An 18,543-nucleotide genomic window follows, 5' to 3' on the forward strand; every position below is an offset into this window, starting at 1 on the left:
GCCGGCGTTTGCTGAGGTGCGGCGGAGGCAGGGCACCTGGCGGGCCCGCCCAGCGCCCCGGCCCCGCGCTGCCCGCGCCGGCTGCGCACAAAGGGCGCTTGTTGCCCCGGCCCCGGCCGTCTCCCGGTGCTGCCGCGAGCTGGGGAGGGCTGGTTACCATGGAGGCTGCCATCTGTTCGCTCCCTGCTGGAATGTGATTATCCTCGCTGGGTTGGGAACCAGCAAAAGCAGGGGAGCGTGTGCTGTCGGCAATTATCTGCAATGGAGTGCGTTAATGGAAGGCTGGAATTAGCTAGCTGGAGGAGCACATAAAAGGATTTTACCAAAACTGTTAATGATTTCTAGCCAAGAGGAGCGAGCTTTTTGCAAGGTCGGTGCTAAATTAATTTTGTACGTAGGTAATTTTTAGCTGATGTAGTGGCTTTAAGATTTGAGGATGGTAGCACCACGGAAATAATGCTTTATTGTTAGGAGGGTGTGGGGGGATTGTATTTTAAGGATCTTCGTTTGTCTGTTGCAGTTCAAGCAGTTTAATCTGGGGTAGTTAAAGTAGTAAGTCAGAACAATAACTGGCCGAACTGACACAAATGGAGCGATCCATATCTATCGTCTTTATGAAATGCTGTTTGCTGCCAGATCTGTTTGATTTACATGTCTTTTCACGCTGGTTGCTTTTTGTCTGAGTGATTTCTTTTTGGATGTGATACGTGTTTGCTTTTCATACTGGCATGAAGGGTGAGACGAGGGGGAAATGTTCGAGCAGAGCTGTGATACAATGGATGTTTAGGGTGTTTTATGCAGTTTGCCCAGAGGAAGCAGCGTAAGGGAGGCAGAATGCAGGAGCAGGTTCTCTACTCCTCGTTCCCACCCTCTCTCCCTCTTTCTAACTCGCCATCTGACCAAACATTTTGGACTATTTCTTTTATAGAGCTTAGTTGTATAAAGACGTGACATGTGTTTTTGGGATTCTCTGTAAATATTGTGACTGTTTTGATGACAGGATTTAATATGAAGGGGAAAATAAAATTAAAGGTATATCCTTGTAAGGTTTTCTAGTCCTATAAAATACTTTTTTGCTGTCTTGCAGGAGCTAGGAGTATTATTTTTTTTCCATGATATATGCATGGTGAACATTTTAGTGCAACTCAAATTGCTGACTTAAATGAGGGACATTAAAATTTAGCACCCCAAAATTGCAAAATGCTGCGTCAGCATATGTTTTTGGTCACATATGGGCTTTCCCTTTTCAAATAAAGGTCTTATGCTGCATCCCTCTTGCCAGAACTGCCATTTTTATTTGGTGCAGGGGAGAACACTACTAGAGGCTTTTAATTAAAACTGTGTCAGTGCTAATTCAACCTCTCTGTCCTCTGCTTTTATGCACTGATAATGTCAGGGCATTGGAGTCTGGACAGAAAGTTACTGACAGAGTTAATAAGTCACGATTGCAACATATTTGACTAAGATAAATTTTTAACCTACAAGATGCTTTTCAAGTCTTGGTGCCTAACAAAAGTGTGTATGTGGGAGGTTGAGAAGGTCTTTATTTCTTTGAGTACATTAACTGTTTGTGGTGAATGAGCCTCTCCTGTGGTTGTGGGAGGTTGGTATATGTGCCTGAAGTCCTTTCCAACATCATGAAACACTCTCATGTCGGTGGAATTGGATGACCACCCTTAATAAAAGCTGTATCAACTTGTTATTTAAAAAAAAAACCCTTTTTAAAAATTCCCTTCCTTCCCCAGAATTTAAATATTGCATTGCCTTTGAAGTTGGTGATTTATGCAAAACTTGCACTTAATGGGCTGCGGTGGACTTGTTCACACGTGCAAGTGCCAAGTCTGTAATTGCATTGTCAGGAGGAAAGGGCAGATTGGCTTTTGTGCTTGGAAAGAGATTAGACTTTCACCCTTCAGGTGTTATCCTGGACCTGCCTGGAGTGAAGGGCAACCCTCCCAAGGTTATGCTGCTGTGGGTTGTGTTTCTCTTCCCTGCTCTGTTTCGAGGAAGGCAGCTGCTGCCCACAGGATTCACTGTCACTGCGTGTGAATTACTGTCTCGCTGGCAAATCTTCAGAGACAGCAACTATCCTAAGGGCAGGAAGGTAATGCCTTGTGTACCCTTTCCGGAGGTGATTTCTCCTGATTGCTAACTGGGACTGTGCTGAGGAGCCTGTTTTCCCACTGCCTCTGCTAAACCTGTGTCAAGGATAAATAGGGGACTGCACATTCTGCATTCTCCAGCGCTTATATTCTCATGAGCATCATGTAAGTGTCCAAACACTCTTAGGCAAACAATTTTGTTTTAAATTTTTGTCTTGATTAGTCTATATGTGTCTGTTGGATGCCTTTTTTATTATTAAGTTTTACTTTAGGTCACTAGGTCAGTGTTGATTTGTGGATGAAGGATTTAAAGGCTAGACACTGTTTAATCCATTTGAGCATCTGGCCTTTCATAGTAGACATCCCATTTCCATGTAAGAGAGGAACTGGTAAATGTCTGGTGGAAACTAATGATTTTTTTTAAAGACCTTTTTTTTTGGTTTTAGTTGTAGGTAGATTATTACAAGTGGCTCTGATGTTTATGCTTAATGCAAATAAATGATTGTCAATGTAATCTGCTACATGATCTCTTGAAGGAGATTTAGTCTAAAATGCAGGCTTTGGGGGCCAGCAGAGATGATGGGTCATACTGAGTAGTGATTTGGTTTGGGTAATTTTAAGTGGGTAAGCTAAACTTAGGTACATCATCTCACAATAAAAGGGCATTTTGAATGAGCACTCAACTAAATAGTGCCTAGAAATGGAACCTAGTATATAATGAGCTCATAATAATCTCGTTTATAGTGTCTGTGCTCACTAAGCTTTCAGGAAACTTGTCATTAAATGGTAAAATCCTGAGTTAATATATAGGAAACAATCACAATTGTTTTCTTCAAACAGACAAGTCTTTCTGCTTTTCACTTGACACATGACTGTGGAATGCTGCTTGTCATGACTTGGGTTTATTTATACATTGTGTTCGGGTTGCTGCTTGGTGGAGGTTTTAAACATGCTTCATTTTCAATACACTTTGTTTTTGCCATTTACTCGTGTATCATGAACATTAAAACAAAACCAAAAAAAGCTCAGGCTCCTGACTGTCTCCTTACAGCAGCATGGCTGATTCAAGGTTAAAGCCTGCAGCTCCCTCTGAAGGGCCAGCTGTTTTGGAAAGCCCTGGTGCCTGTTTACAAACTGTTCTCTTTGCAAGTCCCATGGAATAATGGAGTTCTGCAGCCTCTGGATGTGGGAGGACAAACCTGCTGACACAGGCACTGCTGCTGTTGGTCTGTTTGCTGGGCCTTAGTCACTTAAAATTGCTGGTGCCTTTTTATGCTTTCTGTGGGTGGGGTCAAAATTCAGGCATTAACACTTCTTTTTCCCACGATGCTGTAAAGCACTGTACCAGATTTTAGAAAACATCCAGTTGATTGAATTTGTTCTAAAGCTGTTCACTAACCTAAACCTCTGCAGTGAGATGGTGAGTAAATAAATGGGAGAGACTGACAGATGAATTATTTTTGTGAATTGTGGTAGGTTTTTTTAGTCTTTTCTAGAGGGGCTTGCATTTTGTACAAAGTGCTTCTGTCCTTCCTTGTGGTTCTACCTTGTTAAGGCGTCTAATTGAAGAACCAGAAGACTCAGGTGTTCTGCAAATAGTTTCAGAAAATATTCCTCCCAAGTAATTGTTATTCAAAGTTGGAAGAAGAACAAGATGGGAAGAAATGAGTGCATGCCAGCAACAGAACATCTTGAAGGGGATTTTTTTTTTCCCCAGTTCATCCAGTTGCTCTTATTACATAATTAGCTGTTCATTTTAAGTATAAAAATACTACTTGGACTTATAAGAACCATGGGAATTGTTTACTTTTTGATGAATATCTCAGCAAAATAACTCCTTGAGTGCATTTGGGAATGTGGAGCTCAGGACTGGAAGGAGCCATTTGATCACTGAGGGGTTTTAGTGTGGAATTTCCCCACTGCCACCCTCAGTCACAGGTAGCCTTATAACTTACCTGCCATTTAGATGATCAGCAGGTTTTCTTCTGGCATACTGCAAATCACAGACTCTTATGGCTATGGGAAGCAAACTTTAAAGAGAACTTTAAACTCTCCTAAATGATGAAAAGTCAGTGTTACACTATGCTTCAGAAACTGAACAAGAAAGATTGAAGTCATTGTGTCATGAGATCCCTGTCAGCAGAAAACTCGAGCAGGCACTTTGAGACATGAATTCTGCTATCAGGATGATGCTTTCTGGGCTCAAGCCAGTCTTCAGTGCTTCCGATGAATGGTAAACCAGGCAGCCAGATTTTGAATTGAGGGAGAATAGCCTTCTAGTCCTGACAGATGGCTAGCAGAAGTGCTTTTTCAAGTAGAAATGCTTTCCAGCTGCTGATCTTTGGAGGAACCTTCATGGCAAGTCTTTGTGTAGTTCTTCTTGCCTGTCTGTAGATATTTTTCTGGCTTCTGCCTTCTTCAGATTGTACTTGTTTGTTGTGGTTTTCTCACTACCACAGATGCACTTTACCTTCATGAAAAGGGTGTAGGTGCAGCTAAACCTGATATTCAACAGTGTTGTAACTTGTCTGTTCCACTTTTACTTGTAGTAACACTTACCAAAAAACCAAAACAAAATCCATGTTTACCTCCTCAGTTAGGTGTTGGTGTGGTTTATAGTTCTGAGTATAATTTTAAAATTTTTTAGCTAAGATTGAAACAAAGATTTAGGCAAACCTTTTTGGCAAAGGCTCATGAACTGAGGATTGAGACTGCAGAAGACCTGAATTGCAGACTTTTCTACAGCCAAGGGTTTTGTTTTGAAGTCATGAAGTAGTGCCATGGGTGGTGTGGTGTATTTCCTGGAGAGGTGTTGAACACAGCTGCTGTTTGAGTAGTAGAGGGAAAATTAACTCAAAAGATTGTAATAATACTTCAAAGAACAACTTGATTCTTTAATGAGTCATTCCTGCAGGGCAGTACCTGAACTTCTTACCTGGAATTTTTCTTCATCTTATCTCTTTCTCAGTATTGGCATCTTTTGTGTTCTCCTACACTGCTGTCCTATTTTCTACTAAAGCTAATAATTATTTTATTTTTTTATTCTCTTCCCTTTCTTAAGGAGGTCACTGATGCTCAGGAAGATGCGTGTAAGCATGACATGGCTTTTTGTGATTCAAAATACTTTTATGGCTTCCCATACCACGCTTGTAGCAGTTACATTGAGATTGAGACAGAGAATAAATAATTTATGCTCATTTTACTTGTTCAGTGTGGTTGAGTATTGTTCAGCTCTCTAAAACAGCTAAAGGCTTCACAGGTTATGTAAGATTACCTGTTGCCTTTCTTTAAAGATCCTGTGCCACTTTTCTCTACAGCTGAAATAGTTCTCTGGCAGCTCTATGTGTCACAGCAGTTTCCAAGACTAATTTTGATGTCTGTTCTCTTCAGTAGCTCTTGTTCACGCCATTGCTTGCAGCCTTATGTTGCTGTTACGACTTGGCCACCCACTAGAATGTAACTGGCAAGTGTTTTAGTCCTTTGGCTTGTCAAGATTTCTGTAAGTCAGTTTCAACTGTGGAAGCTGCTACAAACACTCTTGAAGATAGCTGCTATAAGTCAAAATAAATTCAAAGGCTCAGTGATGGAATTAGAGCTTTGCCTGAGAACTGAAACACAACAGTAAAAACCTAATACGATGCAATTCTCACAGTTAGCAGTGTGAGCACTGTTTGCCCCCAGTGAAGTCAGCACTGCTGCACTCCTCTGTTGTCTGCTAGCATCCTGTTATTTTGGGAGAATGCTCATTTTAAAATCTTGGTCTGGAACACTGAAGAGCCTTGCCCACAAATTTTGCCTACTTGCTCTGCAAGCTGGACCTGGTTAGGTCATACGAGACGAAACATTTGTGTGTGTACATGTTTATAAAGCTGATTTGATTTATTTTAAAATACAGTCTTTCTAAATTAAATTTTCCAGGTTTGTCATTGATTTTACTGGTCTTATTCCTGGTGTTTCTCTGGTTTGCCTGAAAAACTCCAAATATTCCAAAATTTTCCTACTGTTGAAAAATTCTGAAAACTGTAGAATGCATTTTTAGTTGCTGCTTAACACAGGACCAAAACTTCAGTTAGCAGCTGAGGTGGGTTTTTTTGTGTATGTGTCTTCCATTGAGTGTCCTCAGCTTGTGTTAGCAGAAGTGTGATATTCCCTCAATCTGATATTGAACATTTTCAGTGCAAAACAATGCCCAGGATAGAGTCATGATGAGAGGGAAAAGCCTCTCAATCCAATGTGATCTGCTTAGGGCTCTGTGATACTCTAGTCTGTTCATCATGTTTTCATGGATTAAGATTTCCTTTGCACTGCTTTAATCCTGTTTATCACAAAATAGGGTGGAGTTTTAGAGTTTCATTCCATAAGAAAGACAACAATGAAACCTGGCTGTGTCTGTTTTATAGCTAGCATCTTCTCTGATCTGGGTTTTTAGAGTTCAGAGATAGCAGTAAAGGAACTGTGGGGGGGGTGGGGGGGGAAGCTTATTGATTGGTTTTGTGTTGAAATAAACGAAAAGTCACTGCCGTCTGGCTGAGGAGGTCTGGTGTGTGGATGACAATAATTTAAAGGAAATTACAGTTTCATTAGTGCGGATGTGGTCTCAAAGGCTATATTTAACTATCAGCACAACTTCACTATATAAAACCAGTCACAGCTCTCTCTGATCTTTGACCCTTACCGCTCCAAAAGCTGAAATACACTTCTACATTCTCTTATTGGTCACTGCTGTCTGTATTTTTACCTTCCCTTTTTGAATCAAACTGGTTTGTTGAATTCCTTGTAATCACTTTTCTTTGGACAGTTGAGGCACACAAGGCTGGATGGACTGGGGAAAAAAAAAATCAGCTCTATGTATTAATGGCAGGGCAGAAAAAACCCTGCAAAGAAGGGTCTGATTTGCTGACTGACCTGTAAATACTAGATTATATTTGCCCTAACAGGACAAAGTAAGGAGACTGCAGCTGTAGATATATTTGAGGCTGAAGGAAGGAACTGTGAACAGATAGTTACACTTTTTTTTTTGTCCTGAAACTGATCTGGTGGTCCTTGCCCATTCAGGAGGGTGGGACTGAATGGTCTCCATCCAAATCATTCTATGCTTCTGTGATTTTTAGGAACTGACAGGTTCTGGAGAAAGCTCATGTGGTACTTTTTGTAGTGTGGCTGGAAGGATGGAGGAAGTTGAAAGGGAGAATGTCTTGTGCTTTCAAGTTTCTCCTCCTCAGAAAGCATGGAGTCAGAGCTAAGGTGGAACAGGTTAAAAATGCCTGTACTGTCACACATTCTGTTTAAGAAATGTAAATGGGATTCAGGGAAAGACTAAACAAATTCATGGTGAATATGGCTTTCTGCAACTGTAAAATACAGTTATTATGATATGGGTGATCCATAAACTGATGCTGTAAGGCATGGGGTTTGTGTGTTTAATGCCTTCTGCAGTGGATTACCCAAACATTTCCTACTGCTTCTTGTAAGATAAAGAATACTTGACTGTTTTTTCAATCATTTTCCCCCTGGTCATATTTTATGTAGTCTTATCTAGCCCAGAAGTGTATTGATGCATTCCACTCTGCTGTTTGTTGTGAACCCTCCATGTAGGTTTTATTAACTCAAACCAAGAGTAATGTGTACTTTATTTTTAGTATCTAGCACTGCCCTGATTTGATTTTTATATGGAAGTGAAACCATGGTCCCTGCAATCTGATCTGCTTATTTTGTGAGTCTGTTGTTTGTATTTTTAATGTGGAAGGGGTAACTTTAAAGTTAAGAATTCAGCCTTTTACTGTACTGCTGAATCTAAGGACAGTTCTTAAGTTCTGTGGTGGTCTTCCTGGATTGGGTCATGGCCTTTTCTTGTGGGATGCATGTGTGCTTTGTGTGGGACCGAAAGCTACATTACCTGGAAAATGAGTTTGCTTACCTTAATCATAACACTATTTTGCAGGATATATATTTATTATTTGCGTATTTAGAAAGGAGGTTTTAGAAATAAAAACTGTTAAACTATTTTTTTTTTCTAGCAGAAGAATTGGCAAATCACACCCAATTGATGGAGACAATAGCCTTTGACCACTTTTCATGTCTAAAATCAGAAATCCTTTAACAATTGCTGATCTTTCTTTACTAAAGAAGACTAGTTGACAAATAAGCCACAGATTCTTGGATTTCAGGGTTATTTTTTCAAGTATAGTAGGTTGTTTAAGCTATAGCAATCCAGCTTTATATGGTTAGTGTAAAACATGGAGTTACCATAGGTCCTTTTGTAAACTCTAATAATTAGAATAGAAGGCACTCAATGATCTTTGATACTACTGATTTCATTGAATTGCAGCCATTTAATTATTTGTTTGGAGAGTTTTGTAGTTGATTGCATTAGTCTTAACTCCACTAAGTTGCAGACAACAAGATGCTACAGTGACAAATGCTGTGCAAGCATAAGACAAAAGTTTTTTTCCTCTAAGAATTTCTGTTGTGTGTCCTTTGAGCACAACCACAGGCTTTCCCTTTGGGACACATAATACAACTGAGCTGAAAGGAAAGAAAAAAAGATGGAAAGATACTGCTATCTACTTTCTAATTATGGCATGGTAATTGTTCATCACTTCTGTGTTGAGACTGCTTTTCCTGCAATGTGATGAAGTCACGATCTCCTTGCATGTGAACCAGGAGAGCTAGGGAGGAGAGTGATAGACATTCCTGATTTTCAGAATTTGGAGGGGAAAGTGTCCTTTGAACAAATGTGTTTCTGTTGGGCTGCAGATCCAGTGTCCCTTAGTGTTTCTCACCTTGTTGAGGGTTAGCTGCCCATCTTTTTAAAGCTATTGCTCTTCTTTGTTGCAGTAGTCCTGAATACCCCTTCCTAAACATCCTCCTTGCCTAGCCCACTTGTGTGGACTTTACCTCTTCGTTTTCCTGGGGATCACTAATCTCTGTAGCTCACTTCCTTAATATAAAATTTTCCCCCATCCTTTGATTCATTATATGCCTAAAAATCTTGAGTTGTGATATGGCTGTTTCTTCTTTCCCTACATGCTACTTGAAGGGTGCACTTCAACAAGACAGCAGTTTTAGATTAGTTGTGTGCTTTGGGGTTTTTTTTATGTACTTCTTTAAGCCATCCAGGCTTCTGCACAAAATCACTTGTTACTGGTTTTAGCCTATGCCATGAGTCATAAAAAGGACAGTATGTGGAAGGTCTGACATAAGTGAGGGTCACTTTGGGACACGGCTGTGTGGTGTCCTGTAGCCGATCCCATTTCCCTAAGAATAGCTGGGAGCCAAGTCAAACCCTTCTGCAGAAAATGCCCAGCTCGTTATGGGGCTTTAAACAGCACCTCAGGAACTCTTTGGGAATGAGGACAAAGTATGCTTTCATTTTTGCCCATGCCCCAAATCCTGTGATTTTCAAGTACTGGGGTGTAATGGAGAAGAGAGAGATCAGTGTGAGTTAACCAGAACTGCTTTATGGGAACCCTGTGAAAGGGGCCTTCCTCTCTTGGACTCACTGAGATGTCTGTAGATCTCTCACATGGAAAAAGAAAGTTGGGAGGTGTTTCCATATTGAAATTCAGAAGTTCTCCTTCTGAATTCTGTGTCAGGGTGCAGGTGGGTTACTGATTCTGTGGCTGGGACAAAAATCTCTCTCCATCGCTGGCTTACACAGACTGTGCACCACGTTCTGATGCGTGGTCTGCAGCAAACCTTTTCAAACAATTTGTGCCTGAAGTGAGTCTGCAGGAAGGAGCAGAGGAGCAGGAGACAGCCACACTGAGTGCTGGACTGTGATTCACTGTCACATGAGCAATTTGGTTTTCGGGGTTGTGTGTCACAGTGACACACTGCTCATGTAGCTCTTTAGTACTTAGTTCAGCTTTCCAGGTTTCTTAACAGTACTCATGTGATTTCCTTCTCAACATCATCACATTAAGAATATTCAAAGGAGTTATGTACACAGTTTAGCTGGTATTCCTTTAGTTGTGTTCCAAGTGCTTGGAGGTGGAAAAAAAGTAAGTGCCCTATATTTATTGTGAGATGTTTGTGAAAACTTTCAATTATTGGACTGAGGAAGTCATATGAGCCAATAATTTTGATTTGGGGTAACATAGTTTCATAGAACTAGTCTGCTGTGCAAGGACTAAAGGTATGCTGTGATTAGTCTGTGTAGTTATTCTGGATATACTAAATGATGGCAACTTCTTATCTTAGTAGTATGACTTTTATGACACATTAAGGAGAATGTTTGTTTTATTTAACTAGTTGTTCTCTGTCCCTCTTTACCTGCCTTTTAGAGAAAATTAATAAAAACTTTATTTTTAAATTAACTTTTCCTTAAAGTTCATTGGCATATTGTGGTGACAGGGAAGACACAGCTGCACCTTTTGTTGATGAGTGTGCAGCTAATACTACTTGCATTGTGCAATTCACATGTTTCTGCTTTTAGAGAAAGCAAAGTTGGGCATAGAACACTTGTGAAACCAAGGTAATAGGTTAATGAAGGTAATAGGTTAATGAGATACTCCCCTTCTAGCAGTTTAATCTCTTCCAAATCCCCTTATCTGCTAGCTAATCAAATAGATATGGAACAATTAATATATTACTTTTTTTAAAAAATGGAGGCGTTAAATACATATTTCAAAAATGGGCAGCGGTGACTTCTTTATACCTGTTCAAATGTTGCTACTTCTGGAAGTGAAATAGGATCCCCACTTTCCTCCATGTTTGCAAAATTTCTTCTTTCCCAGTGCTAGCAGAGCTGCAGTGACTCTCCTTGTCTGGCTCCTGCTTTTCCTTGTGTGACCCCTTCTCTTCTCTGCTTGCAGCGGTCAGTAACAATTTATGTGGCTGTTTATCTAAAAGAATTGCTTCTTTTGCAGCCATTTGTCTTATAGTTTTCTAACCTACTACATTGTTTGTGTCAATATTGAAACTTATATTGCTGACCCAATCTGAATTTAAAATCTGGCATGTACTTGTATGACAGGCATTATCAGTGATTTTCCAGGGTTGGGAGGAGTAGACCTGGCTGAAGAAAGGCTGGCAAAGCCCTCACTCACCAGCAGATGGACAACCCAGACTCCTGGGGAAAGTGATTTGTTCCAAATGTGGGAAACTGAGCAGAAGATTTATCTTCTAAGCCAAGGCTTTCGTGGAGCAATAAGGTGTTCTGTTATAAAGGCACTTCATGTGCAAGCCCAAGCAACAGGGGCAAGCTTTGAACTCCTGGAGGTGAACTTTAAAAATACAAATATAACTTATCCATTGGAGTTTTCTTAGTCAGATTATGAAACTCAGCTAATGCTAATTTTAATGGTACACTGATGACCCAGGTGAATAAAATATGTATGTGTCTTTAAGGAGCCTGGGATTACTTGCTAGTAGGATCAGGGATGAGGAAATGCAACTTCCTAGCTCAGCAGTTTAAATACTCAAAACAGAGAGAAAACTGGTAAATCTTGGCCAAGGTGCTAAAAATGTGTTCCATTTAGGTTTCAAATCCATATGTGTGGGGCTTGCATCTGCTCATCTCAAGATGAATAAGGCACCAAAATGTTGAAATAACTGGAAGAAAGTTGTTTTCTCGCTGGTTTTGGTAATACCCCTCTGTCGTACAACATCTGTAGTAGAAAGGAAACAATTAGCTGCCCAGAGGGCTGTCCCCTCAGTGACAAACAGATTCTCATGGATTGTTTTGCAAGTGTGTTCCCCTTAACCCTTGGTGCTCACCCCTCCAAGCAGCTCTGCAGTGGTGTGAGCATGGGGACTGTGAGCAGCTGGAGATGGAAGGGGCTGCAGGGAGCTGCGGTTTGGACCAGTGCAGAGGTTGAAAATTACCTCAGCTGGCTGCTATATTCGGATTCATATTATCAGAATTGACAGGATTTAAATCCCAGGTTTTTTCTCCTGCTGAGATGAATGTGTGCCAGCTGGAGATCACATGGTGTGGGAGCTCTGAACAATGAAAGAAAGTTACTCGGCGTAATTTCCCTTTCCAGTTAATCCTTTTGCTTTTTGAAACTGTGTATTTCCTCGGTTAATAATTCACTCTAATATCTTTGTATTGTGCCCTGGAGCATGATATGTAGTTTAGGTAATTTAAAAATTGATTTTTAATTATTCTAATCAATTTTAATCAATGCAAAATAAACAAATGTTTTCATAACAATTCTTTAATGTAGATTCTTTTGGTCAGTGGTATCCTGTGTGTCCTATATACTAAATTCTAGGCATAAATTTAAAGAGAGATTAGGAAATGCAGAAGATGAGTTGAAATGAGCACTGTGCAATATAAAGAGAGAACAAAACACCAAACAGAAAAATGTACTAACTCGTCCTTAACCTTGATGCTGCTTTAATTTCAAACAGCAACACAGTGAATAGTGACAAAACTTTCATAGTGGCTGAGGTATTAGACGAAATAACTTACAGTAGTCCCTCCTTCTCCTCCTCCTCCTTCTTTCTGCAGCAGTTTGCACGTTACATAAGCTGATTTCTTTGTTTTTCCTCTTTCCTGGTGAACAGACTTCAGTGTTTTCTCTAAGCAGACTGGTTTGCGTTGCTGCCGCCTCTCCTCTCAGCGCAGGCTTGCCCTCTGAGAGGAGGAGCATCGTGTGAGTGGGACCCAGCATGTGAACTGGGAGCACAAACCCAGCAGCTGGGGACAAGTTCCTTCTGGCAACTTGTAGGGCTTGTAAATGGGATAAATGTGAGCCTCTCGTAGTGTTATTACCATTGCAAAATCAGTTCCTCGTGCAGTGGTACTGGATTACATTTGCAAGCAATGTCTTCTGAACCAGGTAAGGCCGATTGAGATGCTTCTGGCAAACTTTAATCTTTGCAAGACTTGGGGTGTGTTTGTGTCCAGAGACACCAAGAGTTAAAGTTTCTAGTCTGAGGCAAATAAACCGGTGAACATCAGCTGCCTTGTGATGCAATACAGCTGGAATGCTCTGGTGGCTTCTTTCTCCTATTTGCAATAAATGAGCTTGAAGTCGCCTGAACTGACTGCCTGATACATCTGCCACACCAACAACCCCGATAATTTTGGCTTGTTTTGCTGCTGCTTTCACCAGCTCAGGACTTTCTTAAAAGCAATCAGTTTTCTGATGTTTTTGAGTGGTTTCAGTTCCTGGCTCGTTTCCCAGATTCACTGAGCTCTGTTCATAGCTGTAGGGCTTCTATAGGACATATATGTGAGAAAGCATTGCCTCTAAGATTTATATCCTGCATAAGATTTATATCATTGTTTTAGGAAGTAGGTGTACACTTGTGACTTATACCCGACTTTTCACGTATAATATTGCAATAATCCATTTAACTGATGCTTATGCTACACTTAAGGTACAGAATTGGCTTCCAGAATAAAAAAAAAAAAAATCAACCTTTTATTGCACCATCCAGTGAAAGGCTTGGACTTTTCCATTGTATGCTTGTAAACGAGTTTTAAAGAATACTATTGAAGATACTGCTTTACTTCTGAGTGCATTTTTCAGTTCTGAGAAAAATTGAGCTTGCGATAAGTTCAGTCAAAAGGCATAGCAAACCCTAACACTTAATATAAAATAGCAAATATTCTGAGTTAGGTTTTTCACAGAGAGATGGGTGAAGCTGATCTGTGGAGGGTTTGGGTTTAGCATGCAAGTCTCCCTCTCTGGAAAGCCCTCTGAGGCTAAAGAGAGGGAAGGAAGTTATTGGCAGAGTGAGTTTGATATTTGCTACAGAAGCTTGGAGTAGATGTATGCAAATACCCAGTTCTCCTGATTTCAGTACTTGTGGGCATCTGATTTTTTAGGGAGGGTATAAAGAATACTTGTTTAAAAAAAATTCTATTGGCTCCTTATCTGCTTTATGACCAAGCTGAAAACTGCCCTTTTCCCTCTAGCATTTAATAATCAACGAAAAGGATGGGAATCACACCTTTCCTCCCACTCCTTAAATACCATTTTGTTGTATCCTGAGAAGAATTTACATGTGGATGTAGGAAACTTTCTTTCTCTGATCATTCTCTGATCTGTCTCTTAAGAGCTGTTTCCGAATGTGTATCCTTTTCCTGTAAATGTGACGGGAGCCCTTACGGATCTTTCAGGAAGTATAATGTGGTGTTATAACCACTATTTCCTCTTTCCCTTTGGCTTACTTTCAGTCTGCAGAAGCCTAGGCCTACAGAATTCTTACATGTCACAGTGGCAGTATGAAGGTCAAATAGAGTGGTGAAGCTGTGATATTTGGGGTTTTTTTTTTTGAGATTAACTATGTGATGCACAAATACATTTGCACATGCTTTAAGGTGACATAAATTATACTATGAGGTGTAGGAGACCCATGGATATAGACAGTGCACAGAGAAAACAAATAATTCCAGTCTGTGTGCATTTTAAATAAAATGGATTCCCCTAAACAGTGTCAGAGAAGCAGCGAGTCTCTTGGTGAAGCATTGAAACATGAAGAAATCCTTCCAGTGCTGACTGCTGGGGCTGCGAAGGCAAAAGGACCTACGGAAAGTATAAATTCACATAGTGGTTCATTCATTGTTATCACCATGGGCAGTGTGGGCAGTTGAGTGTCTGCAGGTACCTGGGCAAAGCAGTTTTTGCAAGCACTAAAGGCCACAACAAATATGTCCAATGTACCTTCCCTGGAGCGTTGATGTTTATGAAGACTCGAACTTTATAGATTTATATTCTTTTAGTAGTAGCATTCACTATAAGGGAAAAAACAGATTTCAACAATACCTTTTCAAAGGGTCATTGATGCCATGACTCAGGAGTCAATGGGGAGTTGATGCTGGAGTCAGTTCTTTTCATTAGTGCCATCATTATGCTTTTCTTTGGGTCTTACGTTAGTCCTTTACATGCTCTATAAACAGAATCTCTGTCAGTTTACACCAATGCTTGTAAACCCAGTGTATTTGTTGAGTCTTTACTAAAAATTCAAAATATTTATGTAATTCTTCTCTATCTCTCTCCTTCTGCCCTGGGTTTATAATTATTATAAAACAAAGGATTAAATTTCTTTAGTGTTAAGAGTTTGGAACTTTAGTGCCTGTGTATTCCTTACAGTTTGATAGGCAATGCTTGATGTTGAGAAGGACAGGTAGTTAGGAAACACAATATTTCCTTTACATTGCCATAAGATATTTAATGCATTATGATTACTCTTGCTTGCCTGTGAAAAAAACCCTGCAGTCATGACCAGTCACTATAAAAAAGAAAACAAAAAGAAGGAAAGGCAACAGCTGGTTTACGTTGTGTGAGGTAGAGAGGGCTTGGAGTATTGCCAAACCTTGTATTAGAAAAGAAATTAAATGCTTAACCTTAAACAAATGTTATTTTTACAAGCAATTTCGTAGAGTTTATTTGCTCTCTGTTTTGGAAAACTTTATTCCCCATCATGCAATCCATCCACTTTTTTTAGTGACTATTACAATACTCTTTTTTCTGATGCCAAGAGCTGAGGCTCTGAGGAGAGCACTAAATATTACATAGGAGTCAGCAACATTCTGTTGGGCTGCAGTTTTGCAGCAGCTCAAGGGATCCAGTGGGCAGTTCTGCCAGGAGGCTGACAGGTCCCTTCCTGGAGCTCTTGGGCTCACCCAGAGCCAGCTGAGCTTGATCCCCCTGTACAAAACTCTGGTGGTAAAAGCCGTGTCCACTCTCCCGGGAGCTGTGTGGAGTCACACTGACCTGGAGAAAAACCCTGGGGCAGGTAAGCAGTGAGCAGTGGGAATTACAGGGATGTGGAGGGATGGGAAGGATGGGACTTCTGGACTTCTCATCTTGGTGGGGACTGTCTCACTCTGGGCTAGCTGCAAAGTGGGAACAGCCTTTTTTTGGTCTGTCCTGGGGCCTTCAAACATTTGCGTTTTGAAACATTTGCAAAGTGAAAGATTGCGTATCCTTGAGGTGTTTTGGACAAAACTTCAGCCATTAATTCTCTTCTTGAAATCTAGTTATACTTAATGTATTTTTTTACATTACGGTACTAATTTTTTTAAAATAACATTTTCTATCCATTTGCACGCTCAAAGATAAATATTCATAGGAATAATAAGCTTTTTGGAGCAGTATGATAAATTTTCAAGTTTGCATAGAAACCAGATATTTGAATTCTCCAGCTTTTTATAAGTTTTAAGAAATGACATTCAAAATTCATCATACAGTTGCTGTTTTTCTTATTTTTTTTAACATTTAAGTTTTAAATGGAGGTCTAGAAAAGACAGGAGAGAGAACTCAACAATAGAATACTTTTGATTTTTAATCTCTCAGCCTGTTCAGGGCATGAAGTATAAAGCTGTTTCAATCTGCATAATGTTCAAGAGGCAAATGCATTCATGTGCAGGTCTGTTAACCTGGTGTGAATTCTGTGGACAATAAAAAGAGTGGTCATCTCTGGCAATTAAGGGCTAAGGGATTTTTTCCCCCATTTGGATTCCAGGCAACTTGTATTTGGCTTCCTTACGTAAGGATGATTATGAGCCAGTTGGTTAATGTGAAATGGTGATTGGTTTCTTGTTCCTTACGGAAAGGAGCGATGTAAAAGCTGGCATAATTGTGGTAGGCTTTCAAGGGACTGGACAAGGAAGGTTCTTCCTGAATGATTACACAGGAAGGCTCTAAATGCACTTAAACGAGGCTTTTTGTGGCTATTCTTCACTTTTTTTTCCTCAACCAGGTCAAAAGCAGGAAGCACTTGAATTCTTGTGAAGGGTCCAGCTTTGGGTTCTTTATATTTCTGGTTTGGTGCAGTGAGCATTCCCAGGGAGCTGCTTGTTTGGAAGCTGCTGGTTGTTAATGACTTGGCAGGGCGGCTGAAGCTCCTGGGGAGCTGAGAGAGCCGGGCTCAGGCTCGGGGAGGGAGGCGGAGGCCATGGAGCAGCCGTGGTGCCGCACAGCTGCACCGCTGGGTCTTCTCTCCATCCCCACCTTCCTCTTTATCATAGAGTTCATGAGTTTACATTTACTTGTAACCTTTCACATAACAGGAAGCAGTGCCTGGTAGCCCGTTGTAATGCTATTGTGCAGTTAATACCCTGCTGCCTGCTCTATAATTAGAGCATATTTCAAGCCATCCGTTTTTAGATAATGTTTATTTTTATTTGTTTTTTCTCCTTTCTGTCCCTAATGTTTTCTCCAACCACGCTGAGATATGATTCAATAAAGTCAGTATTACCTAGTGGCTACTTGCTTCTTGAAAGGGAATCTTGTCTTCCTTTCCCTATCAATAAATTTGCATCTTTGCCCAGGCTCCAGTGCATCTAAGGTGCATGAATGCATGTAACTGGCTGCTTTATTTTTTGGGCAGGGTTACATTTCTGATGGTTTAACTTTCCCAGACTACATCCTGAGGCTAGATGGGTGCGCAGAAAGTGGTGGGAGCGGGCAGCCAGGAGGAGGGAGGGGAATGGATGGAACAACTTGTGTCCATGACAGCTGGCTGCTGGATGAGCTTGGGTCATCAGATGCTGGCAGGGCACATGGACTGCCTCAGCAGCTGGATCTGGGAAACAGTTTCCATCTATCAGGGATCATTTTATTGACTTCTATTAAGTAATTGACTTCTTTCTGCATCTTTGGCTCTTCTGCATTTTGGATATACTATATTATGTATTTATTTCTTTAAATGATTATTATTTATGTATTTTACAGTTTCTGCCCAGATCTTCTGAAATAACACATCAGTTACAGTTTCAACCTTCTGTAATTAGATACTTTATTTTTTTCCCCTTTGGTTCTGTGGGGGCTTTTTGCTTTGGGTTGTTTAGTATCCTGTTTCTAAAAATGCTTTCTTTCAGTGCTTTTATCTACAGAAATAGCTGATTTCATGTCTCAAAGCATATGGATAGTTTCAAAAATAGCTCTGAGTTGAGATGAAATAACTTCTCAGATAACTGGGCAGACAGAGAACAAGACTGAAGTGTCAGTGACTTGTTAGAGATGTTCAGAAGCAATGAATACATGCAAAATGGTGAAATTTGTAGTTCGCTCAAATTTCCCTAAGCACACAGTTATTTTATAAAGGCTTATGAATTATAGAAGGGGAGGTCTTTCTGTCATTGTCTGACTAATCCCTGCACTTGCTTGGTAAGTATATGCTAATGAATCCTCTTGAATTATTCCAGTGATTTGTATGAGATAGTCAGCTGCATTTTCTCTTCAGTTTCTCACCCAGTATTGCAGGTGCTTTCCTTAATATGAAGTTAAATTGGGTTGCCCAACATGGTGTCATACTGTCTATCTGATATATGATAAAAGAAAGAAGAAAATAAATAATCCTAAAACTCAACAAATAAAAGTGAAAAAACTACCAGACTCAGTGCAATAACCCTTATCCACAAAAGTGATTCTTCTGTGATGAGTAAATCTGTTTTTACAAGTGGGGTGTCTTGTTTAGTAAATAGGAGCTTGGGGCACTTAGTAAATGATGATTGCCATCTGTGCAGAATATGCTG

The 18,543-nt window shown here is 40.3% G+C and overlaps 1 protein-coding gene across 4 annotated transcripts in view; it reads left to right on the forward strand.

The window, feature by feature from the left end:
• The window catches only part of FGD4 (FYVE, RhoGEF and PH domain containing 4), a 102,742-nt gene that overhangs the window by 34,655 nt on the left and 49,544 nt on the right, over window positions 1–18,543 (forward strand). Inside the window, exon 1 of one of the 4 annotated variants that reach the window (XM_030263285.4) lies at window positions 20–370. The exons of 1 other annotated variant lie outside the window; for it this stretch is intronic. Coding sequence is in view for 1 of the 3 variants with exons in the window: in XM_030263284.4 (XP_030119144.2) it covers window positions 12,877–12,892 (16 nt within the window). In the remaining 2 variants the exon portion in view is untranslated. Of the gene's footprint in view, window positions 1–19; window positions 371–12,598; window positions 12,893–15,649; window positions 15,801–18,543 lie in introns of those variants that run through there. 2 more of the 4 variants (XM_030263284.4, XM_030263286.4) reach the window with 2 other exon arrangements.

This window comes from Taeniopygia guttata, chromosome 1A, assembly GCF_048771995.1.
Source record: "Taeniopygia guttata chromosome 1A, bTaeGut7.mat, whole genome shotgun sequence".
Taxonomy (NCBI): domain Eukaryota; kingdom Metazoa; phylum Chordata; class Aves; order Passeriformes; family Estrildidae; genus Taeniopygia; species Taeniopygia guttata.